Below are 24,594 nucleotides of genomic sequence, written 5' to 3' on the forward strand. Positions count from 1 at the left end.
GAGGGCAGCACCGGGTGTGAGAGAAGACCCTGTCCGTTCCTCGAGCCGCTTGGGAAGTCTTTGGATAACAGGAGACGGCAGCAACGTCTTCGTGTATAAAAAGACGTGTTGGCCCCTGGGGTCGTCCCTTGCTTTTCTCTTCTAGGTTTGCCACGTGTTGCTTCGAAAATAAATCGTACAGTTGTGGATGGGCCTCGTCTCATGAAAACGGAACGCTGGCGATGTGCAGCGTCGAAGGCAAGAACTTCCTCCGTGTCCGTCCCCCTGCCACCTCCCTCCCCCAGGCCGTGGTGGCTGCCCGTGCTGCGTGGCTGCCAGACCCGTGTCCATGCCCAGTGCCCTACACTGTACCAGGCGATGCCTCCTGAAAAAGACCAGCAACCAGCACACTCACTCAGCAGTGGCTATTGTCCGGGCTGCCCTCTGGGCAGGATCACGCCCCTCGTCCCCACAGAGGGGCAGCGGGCATCTGGCACGCAGACCCACAGCCCAGGGATGCGGGACTGTACCACCTGGCAGGGCCGGGAGGCTTGTTGCCCTCCCAAATTCCAATTAATCAAACTTAAAAGGAATGGAAATTAATTACCGAGTGAAACAGCATGAAGGGAGGTTTAATTTGGCTTATCAACAGGAAAGAGATGCCATTTTGAGCCTTCGCATCCGTGACTGGAGTTAAAATCGACTGCACCCCATGTGTGCCCGTGTGCACACTCGTGGACCTGCACGAACACACCCTCGCACACCCACTTACCGTGCCCCCGATGCAGTCCTGACTTATGGGGGTCGTGTGGGGGTGTCTTTTAGCTCAGATAATCATCGATGGGGACATCAAGGGAGTACATGTCATTCCTGATCCACAGAGTAAAACAGACCCCGGTGCATGGTGAGGTCCGGAGCCCAGGTGCGCTGCCTGGAACCATCCCTCAAGTTAAGGAGACGAGCGCTGGTGGACTGCATTTCTGCACGTGACGGTTCCAAGGACTCTGATCCCCAGGCCTCTTCCCCATCAGAGGCCTCCCAACCCTCACCTAGACCGTATCGTGGTTCTTGCTGCTGGAGCCACTCAGCAGGCCCCGCAGAGCACAGTTGGAATGTCACCTGACCCGTGGACTGGCTCCTTGGCCTCGTTCCCCAGGGTGCAGAAGTGGCCCGCTGTGCTTCTGTGGGGCCCTTGTCACTGCCGGGCTGGGATCCCTCAGGATGTTGCCGTCCATAGGGTGCAGTTAGAGCATCCCCCCGGGGCCTTGGCCTCCCCCGGCCTCTTTCCAGGACTGTTCTTGGACAGGACACTTCCTTCAGCCAAGTGGCTTGTTTCCCCGGAGCCCGGGCAGCCTGCTTTCCTGGCTGTTCTCAGAGGTTATAGCCGTCCTCAGGGGTCATCCTGCCCGGGGGGTTTGCCTTCCGCCCCCGCCTTGCGAAGGCCCAGCCCCCCTTCCCCCCAGAGGAAGCGGAATCGCCCCATTTCCCAGCTGTGTGCCCGACTTGGAGGACAGCAGACATGTGCCTTTGTTAAGACATTCTTGAAATACTGGTTTTTCCTTTTGTCCCCAGTTTCTCGAGTGATGTAGTCACTCGTTAGATCAACTCTCAAGTGTCCAGTTTTGAAGTTGGGATGGGACAGTCGTCCAGTAGAGGAGACTTATTTGTAAACATGTTTTTTGTGGCATATCCCAACCCAGAGCCACTTAGAGCGCTTCTCGAGGGGACGCGAACCCAACGCTGCGGTGACAGGGGGCCCCGGCCTTCCCACCGCTGCTCTGACGGTTTGATCTGCTTTTCGATGAGTGAGCAGGCTCCATGCACGGGACCCTTCCAGCTGGCCCAGGGCCTGCCGGGACGAGTGTTCCGCTGTCAGCGGGTGGCTCCGTCGGTTCTGTGTGGATGGTGACCGTGGAGTGGCGCCCACCTCCCGCACCCACACCTCCCACACCTCTGGCTGGCCCTTCTGGCCCGAGTCATGGCTGATTAGTCTGTACTGACGTCACTTTGGTGTTTCTCGGTCTGATCTCAATGTCTCAGAACGCCACCAGCCTGGAAGGACGGAGCGGCGCCGTCGTACGGGACCGTCCAGTGTTCCGGTGAGACGACTGAGCAGACTTGAGCATATCAGAGACAAGAATTGTCAGTGCTTAGGGTGCAGTAATTTTCTTTTTGCAAATTCTTCCTTTTCCTTCCAGATGCTTCAGACTGTTTTTACGGTACTTGCAGGCCAACCTGATTTGTGAAATTGGCATTTGAAGCAACAGCTGATTCTTTCCCACACGGTCGCCATCAGCTGTTAGAGGGTCGCTCAAAGCCAAGATGGCAGTTTCATCCGCGCCTTTTAAGCCGCCCCAGGTTTTCTGGGGGGGCGGCTGTGCTCTCCGCGGGAACCCGTGTCTGGGGAAGGCTCCGTGCGGTTTGTGATGCTGTCCCTGCACTGAGCTGGGAAGCCTAGCTTCCTTTTCCTCTTCCCCCGGAGTCCGGTTGCCATGGTGACGAGTGGGTCCTGCCTTTTCCCAGTTGGCAGCGGCCCGCGGGGGAGCAGAGATGACAGGGGCACGTGCCTCCATGTGGGACAGCGGGCCCCCATGGCTCTCCTGTGGACCAGCCCAGGTCCAGGCTGCGTGCCAGCTGTGGGGACGCCCGCACACGAAGCCACTTGTTCCAGGGACAGTTTATTCGGAGAGTGGACTTGGTTGGTAGCAGGAATGGTTTTAAAGTTTTGGCATATTTTCATAGCTGTTCGGTCTCCCTTTCTAGGACCCGAGTCTAGAGCCACGGCTGCAGTAGGAGGAATCTGTTAAATCCCGGTTAGATTTTGCTGGAAGCCCTGCAGGAGACGGAAGCTGGCACCGGGGGTCGGAAGTGTTGGGGCGCCTGGGGCTCAGCCAGTGAGTGTCCGACTCTTGGTTTTGGCTCAGGTCAAGGTCTCGGGGTCATGCGGTCGAGCTCCGTGCTCAGGGGAGTCTACTTGAGATTCTCTCTCTCTCTCCCCTCCCGCTCCTGCTTCTGTTTTTTTCTCTCTCTCAAATAAATACATCTTTAAAAAGAACTGTTGATATTTTCATCTTCAGCTAAGAGGCTGCAGGGACAGTGTCTGTCCGGGGCTGTGCTGCTTTGAATAGCCCAGAGACTGTCGTTAGAGCAAAATTGTACATGAACTTTGGTCCTAAAGATCACACTTAAAAAAAACCTTGGGGCGCCTGAGTGGCTCAGTCGACTAAGCCTCTGCCTTCAGCTCAGGTCCTGATCCCAGGGCCCTGGGATCGAGCCCTGCATCATCTCCCCGCTCAGCGGGGGGCCTGCTTCTCTCTCAGACTCTGCCTGCCGCCCCCCTGCTTGCGTGCGCGCTCTCTCTCTCTCCCTGACAAATAAATAAATAAATAAATAAATAAAATCTTGAACCTTACATTTTGCTGAGAGGGAGACTGTGAGGCCTCATTGCAGTGGCCGAGCCTGTGGCGTGCTCCAAGGGCACCGGGAGGCCGTGTGCGGCCCTCAGGAAGCGCAGCTTTCCCAGCCGGGGTCCGAGTCGGAGTCTGGAAGGGCAGGTGACCCCAGGCCTGGGTGATGCTGGCGCGGGAAGCTCTCAGCGCTGCGGGGCTCACTGCCTTGGTTCGGGCGGTTTCGGAAGCCGTGGTGCTCGCTGCGGGCTCCAGCCGGGAGCTGTTGTGCCGCACGCCCCACGGTCCCTCCTGTGCCTGGCCCGGCGCTGAGCAGTCAGAGCACGTCGTCGCGGCTTCTCCCGTCCCGCGGTCTCACGTATGTCCTCTCCTTAGATTCTGCGACGCCCCTGAGCGATTCGTTTCCTCCCTGCAGACTCTCGTTCTCATTGAACAGACGGCAAACTCGGCTCTTCCATGTTAGATGTGGAACCGGGGGACAGAGTCCCCTCCCCCCCCAGGTGACCCGGCCCGCTTCTCCTCGGCCGCACTCACCCTTTGTGTCTCAAAGCCGCAGGGGGTCACGGTGGCTCAGGGTCACCTGCCTCCTCTGCGCACGTTCCAGGTTCGCTGTGATGCTCTTATGGAGTCTTCATGGCGTTCCAGACGCCTCTGCGGGACCGCGTCAGCCCGTCGCCTCTGCAGGCTCGTAACGAGTGCATTTGCCTGGGAATGAGTCAGGCGTCTCGGGCATCCCTATGCCCCGGAGAAGTCCTGTGGCCAAGGTACCTGCCGATTTAGGGAGCTTCTTGGTTCCTTTTACGTTAAGAAAGAAAGGAAAACCCTTGAGGGTCCCCTCTTCGCTTCATTCATTTGGTTTGGAGTCTGTGTTGTTAGTGGGGTTTTCAGCTTGTTCTTGGGATTGGAAGGAATCTTGGAGACCGGAAAGTGGGAGACCCTGTCGTGTTCACGTGGCTGGCAGAACCGGAGGCTTTGTCGGGGGGGGGCCTGGGGAGCGACAGGGGGCTTGGGGCTGCGCAGGCCTCCTTCACTGGCGAGGAGAAGGCCCGCCCCACTGTCAGGGTTTCAGCAGTGTCTGTCGACGTGGGGAAGAGCTGTTCTGGGCTCCTCTCTGACAAAAGGGCCCGGTGAGATGTGACAGGGGACAGTTTGCTTCTCTGTTCTTGCCTTTGTTTTGGGAAACAGACAAACTCTCAGATTTTTGCTTAAAATAAAGCTGATCTCCGGAAAGAAGAGGAGAGAGCGAGGAGGGAAGTGGGGTGGTCTGAGGGGCTCGCAGCCCGAGCAGCTCGTCTGGACAGACCCCTGCGCTCTTGGCGGCGGGCAGTCTGGTTGTGCTGAGGTTGGGGCAGCTCAAGGCCACGCATTCAGTGCTGGGGCAGTGGGACGTGGTGAGGAGATTAGAACTAGCACGAGACGAATGGAGCGTTCAGAGAGGGATCCCCGGAAGCCATGGTCCAGACGAACACTGGTCTTCTCAGAACTGAAGACAAGTGGGGGGTTTAAGTCCTTCGGGGTTCATTCCAGCAGAGACGAGCAAGGTGGGAGATGGGATGCTCCGGTGCGGGGGCGGTCCTGTGGCCGGTGGTGTTCCGTCCTGAAGAAGTCCGGGGGGTGGCGGTCCTGTGGCCGGTGGTGTTCCGTCCTGAAGAAGTCCGGGGGGTGGTGGTCCTGTGGCCGGTGGTGTTCCGTCCTGAAGAAGTCCGGGGGGTGGGGAAGGAGCGGACTGTCCCTCACCTCCCGTGACTCACGCCTTCTCTGCTCTCCCACCCAGACGCGTCTCACCTCCTTCCTTATATTCCCTCACAGTGGTGTGTCTCCGAGTGCGTGGCGGGGCGGGGGTGCGGCCGGGGCAGGGATGGAGTCGGCTCTCCGTCCCAGTGACTAGCGTCACCCGTTACCACCGGCTTCTGTTGCCTTCGTCTCCCGCTGCTTGTGCTGCTGCGTTTGCTCCTGAGGACTCGGTGCGGGAACGGGCTATGTTTACGGTGCCCCCGGGGTGTGGCTGTTGTAAGGAAGGCTGCTAGGAGTGCCCCATGTGGGCGTTTGGGGGACCCTGCGGACTCCCTCGTGCAGTGGAGGGTGGGGTTTGTCTCGGGCACCCATCTGGAAAGTTTCCTTCAGTACCCGGGATTCTGGAAAGATGCAGAAATAAAAGTACATACATAAAAAGTAGATTGTGCCGTGTGCCACTAGAGAAACACGTAGTCGTCCTTCTAAGTGGTCTGGTCCCATTGGTCAGTCTTAGTATTCGGGCCAAACAGAATGCGTTAGCTTTGTTTTCCCAGTTGTTGAGAAAAAACACTGTAAGCATATTTGGTATAACCTATGTCCAAGTAGAACCGTTCCAGTTCTACTTTATTATTTTCCAGTAAGTCAGATGTTGGAAAAATCACCATTCCCTGCGCTTTCCTTTGGCTGGCTTTCTCTCCCACCTGCTGTGTGGCACGGACATGTGTACTTTGGCTACTCTATGACCTGGCTAGGATTTTGTTTTTCTTATTTGTTTCAGGGAAGAGAAATTCCCTCCGGCATTACTAAGACCACTGGGACCACCGCGAGTGATGGGCGGGGGGGTGGGTGGCCAGTTGCCTTCTCACACGTGCAGCGCCCGAGTCATCCACGTTGTCTGTTAATCTGAAGGGCTCAGGCCAGTCTTCGGACTCAACCCACTGAGTCGCGTGTCTCCTTCTGGCCCAGGAGAGTCCGCATTGGGGGCTCAAGAGTTACCCCCCCCCCCGTCAGAGCACTGCTGACTGCTGGGTTCCTCCTTATCACAAACACGTGTATCGTTTGTACCTTATCTCTTTATTCTCCGAAAAGAAACACAAAACATGAGACCCAGACTTTATACACTTTTGAGTCTGTATATTGTGGGTTAGTGTTTTTATTTTCTTAATCTGAAAACCCAGTGCCAGTGATTCATTGTAGTCACGTGCGTGCCTGTGTGCATGTGGACACACACGTATGTATGTGTACCTTCGTGTGTACCCTGTGCTCGTGATCTCTGGTACAGACGTACTGGACCGGAAGTCAGGAAGCTGGGGCCAGCCTGAGACACCAGCCCTTTCTCTTGGCTTTCTCTGTTCAAGCCGCTTCTCCACTGACGGTGCCGATCTCTCGCTTGCGAGGTGAGTGGTTTGGCTGTGTGGCTGTCGAGCTCGGTCGGCCGTTAGAAACACCTGGGAGCTTTCAGATGGTGCTGGTGCTCGGACACTGCCCAGCAGACTTGGACCAGGCTCTCTGGGGAGTGGGGCCCGGGCGTCAGCTTGCTTTCTTTTCTTCCTTCCTTATTTTTGTAAGCTCCCTGGAGTGACTCCGTTATGCAGTTAGACTTGAGAAGCACTGGGCCACGTGATCTTTAAGAACCCTTCCAGCCCTAAAATTTCCGTGATCTCTGCACTAAAATGCCAGCTGTGCTTTGTGCAATGAAGCCAAAGGTATGGAGGGGGAATTCAGTCTCCTCATTATTTCTGTGGTTCGTTAGCAGGAACGTCATTAGAGTAAACGGTAGTTCTCTGCGGACACACAAATCAGTGTAGATGACTACCTCGCCGTTTAACAAATTGCAGATTATAGTGCGGAATTGTCTCAGGTAAATGAATAACCCCGGTGCATTTGAGTGATCGTATTCTGTTTTTAGTCATTAAGGGTATTAGCCCGAGACACAGGAAGACTGAGAAAGCTCGTGATTGCCTCTGATGCCTGCTTGGTGTTTGACGACTCACCGGAGGTCTCGTCTGTGCCATTTTGCTGTGAAATTCCAGCTGCGTCTTGGACTGGCTGCTTGATGCCTGCTGCTTGGTCAGCTAGAAGGAGAGGAGGGTCGTGGGGAAAGCAGGGATGTGAACACTTGGTCACAACATGATCTCATACAACCCAACCGGAAGGCCCAATCTGGGGCTGACAGGGTTCTTGCCGGCAGAATTACCTAGGTTCTGGAGGCTGGTGACTTAAATATATGCGAGGTGACGTGAGGAGATAAGCTCTGGGCTTGCCGTATGGGCGTCCTCTCCATCACTGTCTGGATGTGCCATGCGACGGGAAGACCGCTGGGCTGCAAGGGAGAAGGTCCGACCGTGCATTTCCAGGCTGCGCAGCTGAGCCCACGTGACCTGGGCTGGCGATGCTGTACACTCTGGTGTCAGAGACTGGCCCGAGTCTGGCACCTGCCTGGCATGTAGCCAGCTCCTGAGCATGTCCTGGAGGCTGTTGGACACGCATGTTCAGGGTGGTGTCTGGGTCAGAGACATGTCAGGGACATGGTGATGAGTGTGTGCTGTGGGAGTGAGTGAAATGACACGGAGAACCAAGTCTGCTGGGGCTCCCAAGCACCGAGTCTTTGTTTGCATGTCTGCAGAGCACAGTCGGGTCTTCTTTGTGCAAAGGCGAAGTGGGGTACTGCGTACAATGTGCCGGACCCTGGATGCTCAGTGGAGGGAAGGTCAGACTGTTGTGACAATAGGCCTACAGTGAGGGTCCCTCTGACAGAGGGAGAAGCCGCGCACAAAGGACTCGTACGTGAGCAGGAGTGAGGGAAACTACGTGAACGAAGGACAAGAAACGATACAGAGAGTAAGGACGGGGCGGCCAGAAATGGCATCCGTGAGAATCAAGACAGGGTCAGAGAAGAGGAGGAAATTGTGAAGGCTGTAGAGAGGCCACCGTTTCTCCTCATCAGAGGGTTTTGAGGTGGGCTCTTAGTGTCAGCCCATGACGGGGAGGAGGCCCGTGACCACACTACTGATCGGTGCTGGAGGCAGGGTTGTTCCTGTCTGTAGTCCGGCCTGTTCTACAGCCTTCCGAGGAGCTGTGTTGTCCTACGCAAGTTATTTGACCTCTTGGAACCTCAGCTTCCTGAGATCGAAAGTGGGGAGTGATACTCTTTATTTGAAGGTTAAGGGACAATGAGCATTAGTGGTCGAACAAAGGACCTAGCGCGCAGGCGATATTTAATAGATGGCATAGTAACTCTGCTGCGGACGGTGACGGGGTGACGGTGAGGACCATGATGATGGTGACACTGTTGATGGCCACGGTGACGCCAATGACGCTGATGACGAAGATGGTGACGGCTCGGGGCCTCTTGGACGTCTGTCTACTCGCAGAGTGCGGGGCGTGTCTGGCCGTGCTGCTGTGAGGTCTGGGACAGGTTCTGGTCAAGAGCGCGGGCTGCCCTGAGTGCGGGTCTGCGTCCCTTGTGAGAGGCGAAAAAGAAACTCATCCAAGCACCTCCAGAAACAGCCGCACAGTTTGCTTTGTGTGTGGAGGAGTAGGGGCAGGGCTGTGTGCGATTTAGGCTGGGGGGAAGGTGGTCCTGGTCAGGGCCTGCTCTGTGGGAAGGGGAGGGGCACGGGGTGAGAACGAGGCAAGCAGGGGCGCTCAGACGCATTCCGTATCTGAGGAGAAACGCACACTTGGAACACTGCACCGAGTTCGGAAAGATTTGCGCTCAGACGCGGTGGTGCAGTAAGCCAGACCGCTCCTGCCACTAAGGGGAGAGTCGGTTGTTTTCCTGAAAGCCCTCGATGCGCTACTGCTTTTTAGACTCAGTGACTCAGATTGGAGCAGCCCCTCGTGAAGGCGTGTTTTCAGATACGGAGATGAGTGCTAATGTGTGAAGACGCGGAACAGCTTTCCTCAGAATGTGGAGAACCTGAAGCCACTTACGTGACCAGGAGGAAAAGAGACCGGTCCACCCGCCTGGTGCCAGCAGCCTCCAAGGGTGGCCACGAGGAGCTTTTAGTGGCTCAGGTGTTCCCAGTGCAATGCTGACGTCTGGGAGAAAAGGCCGGGGGGTGGACCGGGGCTACGGCGTGGACTCAGCTATGTCCAGAATTAAGTAATTATGCAGAGAAAAACATTAAAAGAAGATGTGTCTATAATGATTTTTCTCTTGCTTCTCCGTGTATCCCAGTTTTACATCGTAAAGTTTTATTACTCATATTACCAGAAAAAAAGTTACCCAAAACTGGGAATTTGGAAATTTGTGGTTTCCTCTATGCATTTTTACAAGGTGATCTTCTGACCTCAAGTGACGCTGCACGACCCGGGGGTACACTTCCTGTGTGGAATACTACTGTTTCTCAGCCGTGTGTCTGCCTGCGAGGAAGTCCGTGTGTGGCCTCCGCAGGGAGCGTCCTCCTGACCAGCTCTGCGGAGGGCGGTGGGCTTGCTCTCCCCCTTCTGTGCTGGCCTCCCCGGGAGCCTGCCCCTCTCTGACGGGCTCTGAGGTCCTCTGCCCTCAGGCGCGCTGCAGGCGCTGCTGCGCTCTGTATCCATGACCAGCCTTCGGGACCGGAGCAGCGGCCACCGCTCGCGGCAGCGCACTCGGGGAGGGAGCTGGAGTGGTGCCTTGACGTCCCAGGGACCTTCCAGGACCAGCGTCCTCGGACGGCACGGCTCCTGTCCATCCTGACGAGCTTTCATGTGTAGACGGGTGGGTATGTGGACGTCTTCTCATGCTCTTCTGCGAGGGAAAGGGCCTGGATTGGTGACTGGGGATGAGCCTGACCTGGTTTGTTAGGGGAGGCCCCAAGCCCCTGTTGCCTCTGGGTGTTCTACGAAGGAGAAGTGGTGGGAGACCAGGACCACAGCAGGGACAGCCGCCAGGCAGCTGGTCTCCATTTACCGCAGGGTCCATGGGGACCCCAGCCACAGGGTTTCTGTGAGTCCTTTGTCCTTTGTGTGTGGACAGTGGGAGCAAGAGAAAGAGCCATCCGCAGTCTTTATGGGATCGTGTGGACCAGACGGGCAGGGCCAGCTCAGAACCAGGCTACCAGGGCTGCAGAGCTCTGGTTCCCTCCTGTGTGCTGTGCGCCCACGGGCACCCAGGCAAGCCGTCTCCCCTGTCCAGTGTTCGCCCTGGAAGGTGGAGACGTTGGAATGTGTGGTCTCCGGGGCCCTCGTCACCTCACATGTGCAGGGAGTCCTGCCCTGGGCAGCCAGGCAGAGGCCCTGGTGTCGCCGGGTGATGGCCTTGCTCTGGGGCCCTGGGCTGGGAGTGCGCAGATAGACAGGCCTCGGGAGGCTTTGCTGGAAGGGTGGGCACCAGAGTTTGCTTCCTTCCATGTTAAGAGCTGAACGCAAGTGCCTGGGAGAGGGTCAACCTTCCCGAGAGCCGCTCACCCCTTCCCAGCCACTTCTTCGAACTCCCAATTTCTGCAGATAAAGACAAGATGTAAAATCCGTCCACGCAGACCTGGAGGAGAGCTGGAGTATTTCCGAAGGGAAGAAATTTAGCCATCGATGGGCAGCTTTGACCTTGCTGAGAGAATGCGGGATGTGAATAGTATATCCCCCAGATTCAAACTGTGATTCCGTTTTTCTCATGCTTTCCGGGAGGCCCCGGAGTGGCTGTTTGTCCGGACACGCCAGCTGCCCTACTGTGTGTGGGCCCCCCCACCCTCTGCCACCCGCTTCAGCGTCTTTGTTTTTAGGGCCGGCGACATTTGTCTGGGCTGACACGGGGGGCTCTCCCGGAGGAGGGGTCTGGCACGAGCACGCGAACGTGCTGCGGTGACAGGGGTTCCTCTCGCTGGTGATTGCAGAGCTGCTGTGCCAGACGGAAGCAGGAAGCAGAATTAGGAAGAAATGACAGAGCCCAGACTTTCTGTGGTCAGGTAAGGAGGACTTCACGAAGTGAAGATTCTGAGGAAGGACTCAGAAAACTCCTCACCAACCGGCTACGCTTCCTCTGGCTCGCACGGAAACGGTGACTGTTGGAGTCCTCCAGAATACAGAATGTTCCGCCCGTGTTTGGTTCTTGAGTCGAATAGTTCAACCACAAGATGGCCTTTTATTCTTCTAATCTTTCATAATTTTTTTACTTTTAAAAAGATTTTATTTATTTATCTGAGAGAGAGAGAGAGAGCTCGTGCTCATGCAGGTGATGGGGGGAGGGGCAGAGGGTGCGAGAACCCAAGCCGACTCACTGCTGGGCGCAGAACCTGAGGCTGGGCTACCGTCGCACCACCTTGAGATCGCGACCTGAGCCGAAATCAAGAGTCAGACCCTTCACTCGCTAAGTCAACCAGCTGCCCAAGATGACATTTTAAAAAGTCAATTGGGGAAATTTTTTAAAAAGATTTTATTTATTCATTTCAGAGGGAGAGAGACAGTGAGAGCACAAGCAGGGGGAGAGGCAGAGGGCGACGGAGCAGCAGACCCCCGGCTGAGCAGGGAGCTGGACACCGGGCTTGATCCCAGGACCTGAGATCATGATCCGAGCTGAAGGCAGATGCTTAACCATCTGAGCCACCCAGGCGCCGTTCGGGAAAATTTAACAGTGATTGGGTAATAGAAATTTATGTATAAGGAATTGTTGTTTATTTTGCTGGATGTGATAATAGGTTTATGATTTTATCCTTTAAAAGCCCTCATCGGGAGTGCCGGGGGGGCTCAGTTAAGTGTCTGTGTTTGGCTCAGGTCATGATCCCAGTGTCCTGGATTTCGAGCTCCACATCAGGCCCCCTGCTTTGCATGGAGATCTGCTTCTCCCTCTCCCTCTCCCCCTGCTTGTATTCTCTCTTTCTGTCAAATAAATAAAATTTAAAAAAAAAGCCCTCATCTGTCAGGGTTACGTAAGTACGGTGTGTAAGCTTCTCTTTAACGTACTCCGACTCCGCCCGGGGAGCAGGGTGGGGGCAGGAGGAGGATTAGTGCACCTGGTCAGCGGATGTGGGAACATGCTTCACAGTGTCCCTCTAGGTTGCATGTGTAGGAGAATTTTCACAGTAAAAACTTAAAATTTGCTGTGCACACCACGGTGCTCGTTGGCCCAGCCATAGTGGAGTATGTTTTGTTTTGTTTTTCCAGAATGTTGTGGATCTTTCCAAGCAGCTGCTGGGGGTGGAAGGGAGGGGGACCTAGAAGGGAATGGAGGTTAACAAGGCATCTTCTGGGGGCGCCTGGGTGGCTCAGTGGGTTAAGCCGCTGCCTTCGGCTCAGGTCATGATCTCAGGGTCCTGGGATCGAGTCCCGCATCGGGCTCTCTGCTTAGCAGGCAGCCTGCTTCCTCCTCTCTCTCTCTCTCTCTCCCCGCCTGCCTCTCTGCCTACTTGTGATCTCTCTCTGTCAAATAAATAAATAAAATCTTTAAAAAACCAAAAACAAACAAACAGACAAACAAAAACCAAGGCATCTTCTGTGTTTTCCCAAGGTGGGCTCTGCACACAGCAGCTACTAGAGGGAGTGGGACTGGACTCATCACCCTCTGCAGACAGGGCTAGGTTAGGGTAACACGTGAAATAGTGGAAGGGTGAGTCCCCATGTGGGAAGGCCTCATGTAATCTATCCATGCACAGAGTAGCTACCCTTTTCGGTTTTTAATGCATTGACCGTAGTGGGGTCTGTTCATGCATTTCGTCAGGATGATCTGACGTAGCTGTACTTCTCCTGTGGCTAAAGATAAAGAGAATTGTCATCTCTGACGTTCGATCCATTCATTTCCCCTGTTCATTTGCTACTCACCGAGGACTTTCTGAGTGAACAGTCGTCCAGGTGTAAATAAGAAGTAAGTACTGTGCCTGCCGTGTGCTGCTGGGGTAAGCGAGGGTGGCAGGGTGCTGCAGGGTGGCCTCTGGAGTGGGCTGCCCCGGTCTGCGGGCCAGAGGATGGCCGTATTTAACAGTGTTTGGTGGGGCGACTGCTTACACATTTACTGTAGACATGAAGAGCTTTCCTGTGTACCAGCAACCACAGAAAATGCAACGGGGGATGCTTAAACCCTCCGGAAGTCATCTGAAGAAGGTCCAGGTCCTGTCTGGGAACCCTCTCAAACTCTGCCGAGGGCCTTCTGCTTCTGAGTGTGGTGACCAGCTTGCAACAGACCAGTTTTACCCGAAAGCTAATAGAAAAACTGAGTAAACAGCAGAAAATTACCTGTGGGATATACCAGAGGGACAGAGAGCCAAGGCTGCAGGACGGGGAAGCAGTTCAGGGGACCAGCATCGTTGCACTTGCCAATCCGTCATCACTGCTGGCAGGGGGAGGGCGGGGGAGAAAGCAGCTGCTGCGGTTTCAGGGTGGTCATCAGGGCCTTTCAAGGAGTGAAAACTCGGGGGACAGCCTGGGCTTTCAGTCAGGGCCTCCGGAAGGCTGGGACTGCCTACGGCAGGAGAAAGGGTGGGTAGGACTAACCCCGTGTCCAGCCTGGCTACAGCAGGCTCAGGTAATCTCCCTGCACTGCTGACAGGACCAAGAAGGGACAGGTGGACAGACACAGGCGTGCAGGTGATCCAGGTGTTGAAGTCGTCAGGCTTTGACTCTGAAATAATGGTGGTTGATATGTTCAGAACCACAGCTGGTAAGTGGGGATTTCGAAGGAGCGTAATACATAGAAAAGGACCACATGGTAATTCTAGTCCTGAGAAAGGTACCACCTGGGTCTAGGAGTGCAGCCCGTGGGTTTAGTAGCAGATCGGACAGAGGGGAGGGAACGTGAAGTAGGTCAGAAGACCACATCCTGTGAGAGGAAAGGATGGAAAAATACAAAGACATACCGACATTGTAAGGAGGAGGACAAATGGACATTGTAATGTACTGTGGATTGAAGTCCACAGGGGAGGGGACAGAGACTGGGGAGAAGCAAGTTTGAAGGAGAGAAGGCTAATTGATGTCCGAGGTACGTGAGAGACATCAAGCAAAAATTCAAGCATTATGGACCCTAAGAAGAAGACGCACACACACACAGGAATGTTACAGAAAAATTGTTGAAAATGAAAATTAAAAAAAATAAGGCCTGAAATCAGAAGCGGCACATAACGGCCCAGTTGCGAAGACTGCGTGGGAGGCTGCATTACTTTCCCTCTTCACCTGGACGCACGCCCGTTGTCCAGTAGCCTTGTGCGACAATGGCATTTCCTGCCCACTCTCCTGTTCTGGACTCAGCGGCTGGCTCGGCTGCGCCCGTCCGGTGAGGAGGGAATAACAGAGCTGCTGGCCTGACAGCAGGGACCTCTTTGGCTTGTGGAATGGCTGCTGGACGTCGGGGGGTTTGGGGTGATTCTTCCTGCAGCTGAGACCTGACTTCGACGGGTAGGGGCAGCCAGAACATAACGGAATGATGTCTTTCAAGAACCGAAAGAAAATAACTGCCAACCTGAAATTCCATACCTAGAGAAATTATCTGTAAAAAGAAGGTGAGGTAAGTGGTAGAAAGTCTGTGTCCCTGGAGAAGGGGTGAAGAGCCGCGTGGAGGAGGTAGACCCCGGACAAATCCAGAATCTCCTCTGAGAAGCACGGGGACAGCTGGATAGTCGGCAAGACGTTGTTTCTGGGTCGGAAGGGTCAATGTTGTATCATGTCAGTTCTCTCTGAGTTATCTTTATGTTTAAGCAATTACAATAAAACATTAAAAAAATTCTGTTGGAATTAAGCAAACTAGTTTTAAAGTTCATGTTGAGAGGTACATATGAGGCTGAACGGGAAAGTGATGAAACAGCGAAGTTGTTTGGTGGATTGTCCATCCCACTGTGCTGGGCTTTGTGATGCTGGGGTACTCAGACCTGAGTGGTTGTGGTTGCAAATAGGCAGACAGACTGAAGGAAGAGAATAGAAAGTCTAGAAATAGACCCGAATGCATATGGGTATTTAGTATATGATAATGATGACATTTTAAATCGGTGGGGGAAATGATGTATTATTCAGTAATGATTTGGGGACAACTGGCCAGGCATTTGGAAAATACAGAGCTGAGTTCCTCCCAAACTTCTTACCCCGAAATAAAATCCAGATGGTTCAAAGATTTAAAGTATAATGGGATTTTATAAGTACTAGAAGAGAACCTGGGGGAATTTTTAATAATTTTGAGAAGGAATAAATCTTTTAAGCAAGACAGAAAACCCATTATCCATGAAAATTTAAAATACGCTTAACTCGCCAGGCCACTCCTGTGAAATTAATGATGAATGCGCGTAAGTGTGTGTGAAGAATCCAACGTAAAATGATTCTCTGGAACATTCTAAATAGGAGAACCGCGAGCATCTTAAATATCCTTCAGATGATGGTTCATCCCAAAGGTGGAACTGTGTATGTGCCGTTTTAGAAAGACCTCAATATATTTTGAATGAAAAACGGAGATGCAGAACAGCTGGGATTCATATCAGAAAAAAATGAAATTGGACCTGATTTCTTCTAGAAAAGTCAACTTGTATACCCTTAAGTGCGAAAGGCAAAACTATAAAGATTTTTAGATGCAAATGCAATGATTTTGTGACCTCAGCAGATAAAGATTTTGAAATAGGACATTGAAAAAACACTGACCACAAAGGAAAGGATGGATAATTTCAAGTACGTTAAAATCAAGAACATCTCTTAATTGAAGAGACACTAAAAAGAGAGTTCGACAACAAGTAACAGAATGGGAAAAGACATTTTTTTTAAAAAGATTTATTTATTTATTTATTTGTTAGAGAGAGAGAGAACACAGGCAGACAGAGTGGCAGGCAGAGGCAGAGGGAGAAGCAGGTTCCCTGCCAAGCAAGGAGCCCGATGTGGGACTCGATCCCAGGACGCTGGAATCATGACCTGAGCCGAAGGCAGCCACTTAACCAACTGAACCACCCAGGTGTCCTGGGAGAAGACATTTTTAAAATTAATCAATTAATTGTTTTTGAGAGAGAGAGCGAGCAGAGAGAGGGGCAGAGGGGGAGGGAAAGAGAGAATGTGAAGCAGGCGCCTCCCTCAGCATGGAGCCCTACTGGGGCTCGATCTCATGACCCTGAGATCATGACCTGAGCTGAAATCAAGAGTGGGACCTTAACCCACTGAGCCACCCTGATGCCCCAGGAGAAGACATTTTTAACACTTATCACCAACGGAACAAACCAGTAGGAAAGACAGAGACAAACCAGAAAACTTGGCATAATGTTTTCACAGGACCGTCTGAGGAGAAAATCCCGATGATTGAGAAATATACAAGACCGAGTTCTCCCTAGTTATTAAATCGGAGAAATGAAATTAAAGCCACATGAAATATGGTAGATCAGCTACTCAATTAGCAAAAACTCAAGAGTTTACAAAGTTTGGATGTTGCTGCGAATTGGGAGCAGGAGAACTCAGGTCGGGTGGTGGAATGAACAAGGCGTAGGAAGAAGCAAGGTGAGGCCTCCCGGGTGTGACCAGCCCAAGGGGACTTGCTGGTCTTCTGTAGGACGCCAAGCACAGCGGGCGGTGGTCTGTAGATTGGGCGAGTGGAATAGGAGAAAAATTTGTATTTCATCATAAATTATTATTTTTTTTTTGCTGTTTTTTCAATGGGAAAAGGAGTCCCCTTAGACTTCTACAATCCATGTTAAGACCATGTAATTTCGAATGTTTAATGACGTGCAGCCTTCCCAGTGCGTGTCTCATGGGTACGGTGGTGTGTTTTGCCTTCCTGTATGGGGGTGAGGGAGTGGAGGGGACGTTCCTCCATGGTGAGGCCAGGGTCTGCTTGGCGGGACGGTTCTGGGGTGCCCTTCGGCGTGCTGCTGGGACTGAGCACGGACCGGAAGCGTTCTGGAGCCCCTCTGAGCTTGCTCGTGGCGTTTCTCTTAGCAAGTGTCCTTTCGCAGGCAACGCTCCACGAGTGTGATAAGACAGACACAGACCGGAGTGCGTGCTTGGGGTGCCCGCACGTGCCTGCTCCGGACCGCAGCCCCCTGCGTGCTGGGAGGGAGGAAGCTCCCGTCAGGTGTCTGTTTTCTGGGTCCGTCTCGGTGTTTGGCACTGCTGAGCGTCTCCATCTGCTCCCAGGGCCCTGCAGTGACGTCCAGGAGTCGCTTCTCCTTACTTTAAGCAAATGAAACGATTCATTAAATGAGCAAATTATTTCTGCATGTTCAGCAGACAATAATGAATATTTTTACAACTAGGAAGTAGTTTATACTTAAGTTTCCCTTTTAAGGAAGAAAAAAATAAAATTGAAAGATAAGCTTGTGATTTCATCGTGAGTTCACACGGGAGCCTTATTTTCTTCTGCAGGGGTCAGACGCGGTACGACGGAGAACACGGGGGTTCTCTGAAACCAGCCTCTTGCTTCCCTCCTGCCTCTCCGCAGCCTGCGGTGATGTGAGAGGAGGACTGCGTGTCTCCTGCGCACCTGTGGTCCCAGCATTTTGTAGGCTCGAATTTTAACATAAGCTGTGGGCTGGCCTCTCTCTGTCACCGCAGCCCAGAGAGAGGAGCAGAGAAGAAGCACAGCACCCGTCTGTCTTCTCCCTCCTCTCCCCACGATCTGCCGTGCTCGGGCTGTGTCCGGAGGTCACCTGCACGCTCTTGAGTCCGGGCAGTGACCCAGGCAAGGGCCGGCGGCCAGGGAGGTCCTCACAACCAGAGTGACTGCTGTGCACACCACCGAGAGAAGCTGTCCCCAGCTGACTTTTCAACACGTTTCACTCCCGCTGTCGCTTCTCACCTCCCCACCATCCTCTAAGTCACACACACCTGAGTTTTCCTTGTAGAGAATTTTAAAGCTGGAGACCAGGGAATGGAAGGACCTGTCATTTGGTCACGACGGTTTCGCCCCACGTCACTGCTGCAGTAAGACCCGTGGGTCCCCTGGGTGAATACAGGGTTAAGCCGTGGCGGGGACATGACGCGGAGCGGCCGGCGGGGCGAGCTCTTTCTCACACAGAACCGTCCTCCCTGCTGCGGGACCAGGGACTTGGCTAAGTCAGACTTGCGGCGTTTCATAGCAAGCCGAGTGAGGTTGGTCGGTGAGTGTGGGTAAGGGGGCGAGGGTGGCAGATACTGCTCCCAGCGCCGGAAGGCTACGAGAAGCGGGGCCTTTCTGGTTGCCTGTCTGGAGAGGGACGTGTGAGGGATGCGTGTGGCCGTCACAGTCAGAACTTTCCCTGGGCTGCTGTCACTTCCGTCTGTCTCCACTCACACCGATTTTCAGGCTGGCCGAGCTCTGCCATCTTCATTTTAATGCTAACTATAATACAACCTTGAAAACCTAGTAATTGGGGAACCAAAGGAGGTTTTAGTATTTCTGTTTGCTGAGAAAATCACAGAGGGTTGGTTGCGGGGTTGTAAAAATGAATCGTTCATTTATTTACTGAGGCACGGAGCCCAATGCGGGGCTTGAACTCATGGCCCTAAGATCAAGACTGAGGTGAGATCAGCAGATGCTTACCTGACTGAGCCACCCACGTGTCCCCTGGTCACAGACTCACAGGACCACCGGAGAGAGCGGGTCTCGCTTATAGTGTCCCGGAGGCGCTACAGTTCAGAACCGCTCAGCCTGCCAGCCTGCGGGGAAGTCTCCGTTGTCCCTGGTCCGCTTCCCTGCAGGACACCCAGGCCTGAGTTAGAGATGACTGAGCGAGCAGGGGTGTGAATGCCCTGATTCTGTAAGCGGAGAGCTGGCCGGTTCAGGTTCCTCTGGTTGGCTGCGTGGGCTCAGGCGGAGCCCGCGTGCGTCTCTCTGCTCATGGGGACCAGCCCCGTGTGCTCATGGCCCTTTGTTCCTGCGGGGATGTGTGTAAGCCCAGGGACGGGGCAGAGTACGAAGGCGGTTTGTTTCCCGTACCCTGGGTGCTGGGATGTGCTGTGTGCCGTTGTCTCCGGAGCTCCGTTCTCTCAGGAACTGTACCCAGGATGCAGGGTGGTTCCGCAGCTGCTGTCAGAAAGCTCCTCACGGGTGTTGTGGGCCGGCGCCGGGGAGGGCGGAGGTCACACGGAGGTGCTGTTCCCGGGGCCGGCGCCGGGGAGGGCGGAGGTCAGATGGTGGTGCTGTTCCCTTCTGGCCACTCCAGCAACTTCACACGTGCGCCTTTTCCACCCAACTCGATTTTGGCACGACACGTTCGTTTTAAGCTAGTTGAGTGTATCACGAGTTGGCACCTCGTCCTGTCGCACACACTGAGCCCAGCTGGCTGCTCGGCTCATCTGGAAGATTCCTGGGGAGTGAGTGTGCGAGCACATGCACCGTACAGCAGGGCTGGGTGTCTCTGACTGGAAATGTGCCCCCACCCCAGTGACCGGGAGAAAACGAGTGCGCGCCTTTGTTTCCCTGCGTTGGTTAGTCGGGGGAAGAAAAGGGACAGAAATCGGTTTTGTTTTTCCTCTAGTTTACAGCACCTTGACATGCAGGCAGACGGTGGAACACTGAGGGAAACCAGCCCTGAGCGGACGGTGTGGGCTGCTGTGAGCCTGGGATCTTCTGCCAGGGCGCAGAGGCCAGCGGTCACCTTCTCTCAGGGCGTCTCCCTCGATGCTCCCCAGCACCTGGGAAACCTGTGTTAGCTTGAGCTCAGACCTGCTTCTGGGCGCCAGACTGGGGAAGGGGACTGAAGGTGAGAAAGGGTCACGTTCTGGGGGGGGATGGGCTACCTGGGGAGGAGGGTTACCCTGGTGGGGGGAGGGATCACCGGGGGAGGGGTGGGTCATGTGGGGGGGAGGGTCACCTGAGGGGGATGGGTCACCCGGGGGGGACGGGAGGGTCACGCAGGGGGGCCACTCCGAGGAGAGGGCTGTAGGTGAGGAGCTGGGAGGCAGGTCAGAACATACCTTCGTCTCTTTGTTTGGTCCCGCAGAACAGACCCGGAAGCAGGAACTCCTGAGACATTCGGTTGGCGCGCACCCTGATAGCTGTGTGAGGTTGTTCGTCTTTCCATTTGAGGTTCGCCTGGATCCGGACAGACGCTGGTGTTCCTACCTAAGCAGTTCTTACCAGGCAGGGTCTTGGCCTGGAAATCACACCTGCCTCAGAGGCTTGCCCCCTCCCTGGGATAGGAGGGCAGCCGTCAGCACTCAGAAGAGGACCATGTTCAAGGGCGTCGGGCTTGCCGATGGGTGTCGGGTCAGGTTTCAGAGGAAAGGCAGATGGAGGCATTGGGTGGGTGCCTGTCCCCTGCAGGAAGGGCTTGGTCTAGTCGTTGAAGCGCGGTCTGGGCTGGGGGCAGGGAGGGCAGTGACCCGGTGTCCACGTGCTTCAGCCCCCCAGCAGCTGGCTCACCCTGCAAGGCCAGGGCAGGGTGGACGGTGGCTGCCGCAGGGCCCACCCTGCCATCCCGGGGTCCGGAGCCCGTGGGAGAAAGGGGGTGGCACAGCCGTTCCCAGCAGACCCCACTCTTGGCTGGCAGCGACCGAGTCTGTGTGCAGACCGGGGCACTCGGAGAGTAACCTGGTGAGGTGCTCTGGGACGTCCCCCACCCAGGGGCGGTTGCACCCTCCACCTCCCTGTCGGCTGCCCAGGCTGCCCTCTGTCCTGTCACCGGGGCGGTGACCCGTGCTGGGTGGCGACCCGTGGGGCCTCACACCGCAGGACGTTGTGCTGCAGTCCCAGCGTGATTCGGGACGAGCGGCGTCCTTCCTGCTGAGTTTTACTGTTAGGAAGGCACCCGGCAGGTGGGCTGTGGGGAGAAGACAGCTCGCCCCGGTGGGGGTCAGTGGCTACTGCTGCCCAGGGACGAAGGATTTGCCCGAGCATGGCCCTTTCACATTTGACACCTGCTTTTCTCCAGGGGCCTCCTGGCAGCTCGGGTACATGATGAATTTTTACAGGCTCCACAGGGGGGTTGACCTGTGGGCAGGGAGCAATCCTAACGATTTGTGGGAAAATCTCGTTACTCCTCCCTCAGTTCATTTGCTCCTTTCCCAAGAAATGCAGTTGGTCAGTTTGCTGCAAGCCTGTCCCTGGATTTATGGGTCACGCAGGCAAGACAAGGTGACGCTGAAGCCGTGGGCGCCCCGTGTGGCGATTCGTTGTGGTGCCGTCGGGGCAGAGGTGGTGCTGGAGGCGGGGCGCCCGTGCTGCACCCATACCTACACGTCGGGGCAAGGACCCGCGCTCCCAGTGATGTGCGTCGTCCAGTGGGAGACTGGTTTGTCAGACGCTTGTTGAGGGTTGAACGGAGCAACTCTCTCTCCACCCTCAAAGGCTCTGTCCTGCTTTAGTTCTTACGTTTTAGATTTCTGGGCCAATCCTTTTGACACTTTGTATTTTTTTCCTTCTTTTTCTTTTTCTTTCTTTCTTTCTTTTTTTTTTTTTTAAAGCAGCCTCCATGCCCAGTGTGGAACCCAGGGTGGGTCTTGAACTCATGACTCTGAGATCAAGACCAGAGCTGAGATCAAGAGTTAGATGATTGGCTGACTGAGCCCCCCAGGTGCCCAGGGACACTTTGTATTTTTAGAAATTTCTTTTAACCAACCAATGTGGGAAGTCTGTCTTCAGACATGGTCCTCCTCTTGTCTCCCCTAAGGTGAGAATAATGAAAGTAGATGAGATCTGTTTTAATTTTTTCAACAATGGAAATGTGTTATTTTACTTTCAGATAAAAAAGGAAACAGATTCGTTTCCTTCTACGCCTTTTCCATGTGCAGGTCTCTCATAAGTAAAGCGCTGTACCCAATAAAGATAGGAACATGCCGAACGGTGACTATCTGGGCAGTACAGAAGCATATAAAGAATAAGATCAAAATCACCCACTTTCTCCTAAATCCCCAAAATAATCATTGTGAAGGACATTTGAGTGAATATCCTTCCAGATGCTTTTCTGGGAACAAAAATGGAATCCTGTAATTCTCCAGATTCTTCTCATCACTTGTAAAAATGCAGGCCCCTTTACTCTGGTTTGCTGAGTAGTGTTCCACGGGTGGGCACCGGCAGGGCCCATCGTCAGGAAACACAGCTCTGTACTGAGCCAGTCCTCTAATGATGAAAACCAAGGTTTCAGGGTTTTTCCGTTATGCAGATACTAGCCCTTAATGACAGTCTTTTCTAAGTCCTCGTGTATTTGTGTGTGGAAAGTGTTGTGGGTTTCAGTGCTCCGTTTCAGCCCCTTGACGTGGCGCATGACGATGGGTTTCACTTACGCTTGGGGAAGCCGTCACTCTCAGGTTCTGACTATGTCGGACGGTCAGAGAACGGTCTTCTGACGCTCACTGTCAGTGCTGAGTACCTGGCGGGTGCTGGGCTCCACCCTCATGTACTTGGGTCAAGTCTGTGGCCCTTCACAGACGCCAGGGTCTCCAATTTGGGGCCTTTGTGGAAAGCATCTCGCTCTTGGGAGCAGGACCTGGAGGTGCTTGGTGCCTGACTGTCAAGCCCTTGGAACATGTGTTTGAGGTGGTGTCTTTGCCTGCAAGAAGACCGTTTTCTGGTGCGGTTCTCCAGCTTTGTGGACTATGTCTTGGTGGGCTTAATACATGCTCTTTGTTCTTACAACTGAGCCTGGGGAGAGGGTCAGTGCAGAAGTGGTGACGTGTTCGAGTGAGGGCAGGAAGCTGGCAGGACCCAGTAGGATCCATGTGAGTTCATGGAAATAAAGCTCTTTCCTAAGTGATTCAGTACATTATGTGTAGGAACCACAGAATCTGAAACTGCCTTTCCCATGGTCAGTCCTCGTCCCTCCCAAGACTCAGTATTTCCACTTTGCAAAGTGGGCTCGGAAAGATGTAGCCTTCCTGGGAGTGTTGTGAGATATACCACTTCAGATAAGCCCAGAGGGCTTTGCATATTGGGTACTATGGTTAGTCTTTCAAAACACATGTTGCAGTTAATATAAAATTATTCCTATATTCTATACTCTCTATATCTATTTAACAGATATTTAATATTTAATATCTATATTAATACACACCAAGAATTGATATTTAAAAGAATGAGAGATGGCCTAGAATGAGAGTAGGCGAATTTTCCTGTAAAGGGGCAGGTGATAAATATTTTTTACTTTGAAGGCCACATAAGGTCATTGTCTCTTTTTCCTCCTCTTTTCCCCTTCTCCAACCCTTTGAAAAGGCCCTATAAGAAGAGACCAAGGGCAGGTGTGGGTCTGAGGGCTGTAGTTTGCCGACCTATGGTCAGAGTCCCTGCTACAGAGTTGCTGGCAGTGGAAATTCTGCTGTGCCCTGTGTGTTGCAGCTAAACATCCAGCCTAACCAGCTTTTAAAGGGTGTTTTCACACAGTGTGATTCATATTTGGCAATTTCCAAGAACATTTATGGTCATAAGGATTGAACTACAGACTTCCTCTCTCGGCTGTGATGGCCTAGTTTGCAGAAGAGCAGATTTCCTGCAAAGAACAACTAGAAAACCTGGATAGAGGACATGAGATGTATATTTGAAGGCATTGGGCAGCTGCTAAAGCAACCGGGAGTGGCCCAGATCCAACAGAGATGGGGCAGTGGAGAGCTGGCGTCCGCAAGCTGCTCTTTCCCTCTGGGCATTTGCAGTTCTTAGAATAAGAGGCTGAGAAACTGGGGAGGAGTTGCTGGAGAAAGGCATGGAAAAGAGAGAGAAAGCAGCAGAGCTCTCTGTCATCCCACACAAATGTACAACCCTCCAGATCCTGAAGAGAAGGAGGCACAGGAAGACGGTCCCACGCCCGTGGCTCTCCCCTGAGGCATTTGCCGGATTCTTGGGTTGCACAGCTAAAGGCTAATCTGAAGGATATGGAAAGGAAAACAGAATTTTTGGTTTCAGATGCTAAAGAGACAGAACTGGAATTCCAGACTTTCTAAGAAAAAAGAGTCAGAGCCCACATCCCAAGTGTTCTGGAAGAACCCTGAAGAGTTATGCTCCAGGTGTGTGGATAAACCAGAGATAGAATTGTCCTTACAACAATGATGAGGGTTAGGCCTTGATTGGATTAAGTGACCCGGCCCTTCTCGCTGCCCAACTGTGAGGAAGGCAAGACGATCCGGCCCCCAGGGCCTCTGCAGTTTCATAGCTGATGTCTGGCATTCAGTTGTTGAGGCTGAGTGGCCCAGACCAAGACACAAAGACAGATAGATAATGAAAAATGCTTATAATTATTGTACTTATACTTAAATTTAAAAATAACTGTGATTGCTATGTCAAAGGAAATAGATGACACAATAGATTATTTTATGAGGGAAATGGATTCTTTTTTTAAAAGTTTTTTAGAGAGAGAGCGTGTGCGTGTTTGAGTGGGGGGTGTAGAGTGGAGGGGCAGCGGAGAGGGTGAGAGGGAATCTTAAGCAGGTTCCATGCCCAGTGCAGAGCCCAAGGTGGGGCTCGATCTCACAACCCTGAGGTCATGACCTGAGCTGAAATCAACAGTCACTTAACCCACTGAGGCATCCAGGTGTGCCCCCAGGGAAGTGGATTCTATGAATCAAATAACCAGATGAGAATACTAGCGCTGGGTTAAAGACTAGGGAATAAGGGAAGAGTAGACGCCGCAGAAGAGCAGATGCGTGAAGTGGAAGTAGGTCAGTGGGAAATAAGCAGGCAGAGCAGCCGAGCAGGAAGCCT

General features: G+C 53.5%; 1 protein-coding gene across 2 annotated transcripts in view; it reads left to right on the plus strand.

Annotated features, from left to right (window-relative positions):
• Window positions 1-24,594, plus strand: part of PTPRN2 (protein tyrosine phosphatase receptor type N2) — a 692,851-nt gene that overhangs the window by 83,299 nt on the left and 584,958 nt on the right. Inside the window, exon 1 of one of the 2 annotated variants that reach the window (XM_046020314.1) lies at window positions 20,187-20,211. The exons of the other annotated variant lie outside the window; for it this stretch is intronic. Coding sequence (XP_045876270.1) covers window positions 20,199-20,211 — 13 coding nt within the window. The 5' untranslated portion in view covers window positions 20,187-20,198. Of the gene's footprint in view, window positions 1-20,186; window positions 20,212-24,594 lie in introns of those variants that run through there. 2 annotated transcript variants of the gene reach the window in all.

The sequence above is a fragment of the Meles meles genome, chromosome 10 (genome assembly GCF_922984935.1).
Source record: "Meles meles chromosome 10, mMelMel3.1 paternal haplotype, whole genome shotgun sequence".
In the NCBI taxonomy this organism is placed as follows: domain Eukaryota; kingdom Metazoa; phylum Chordata; class Mammalia; order Carnivora; family Mustelidae; genus Meles; species Meles meles.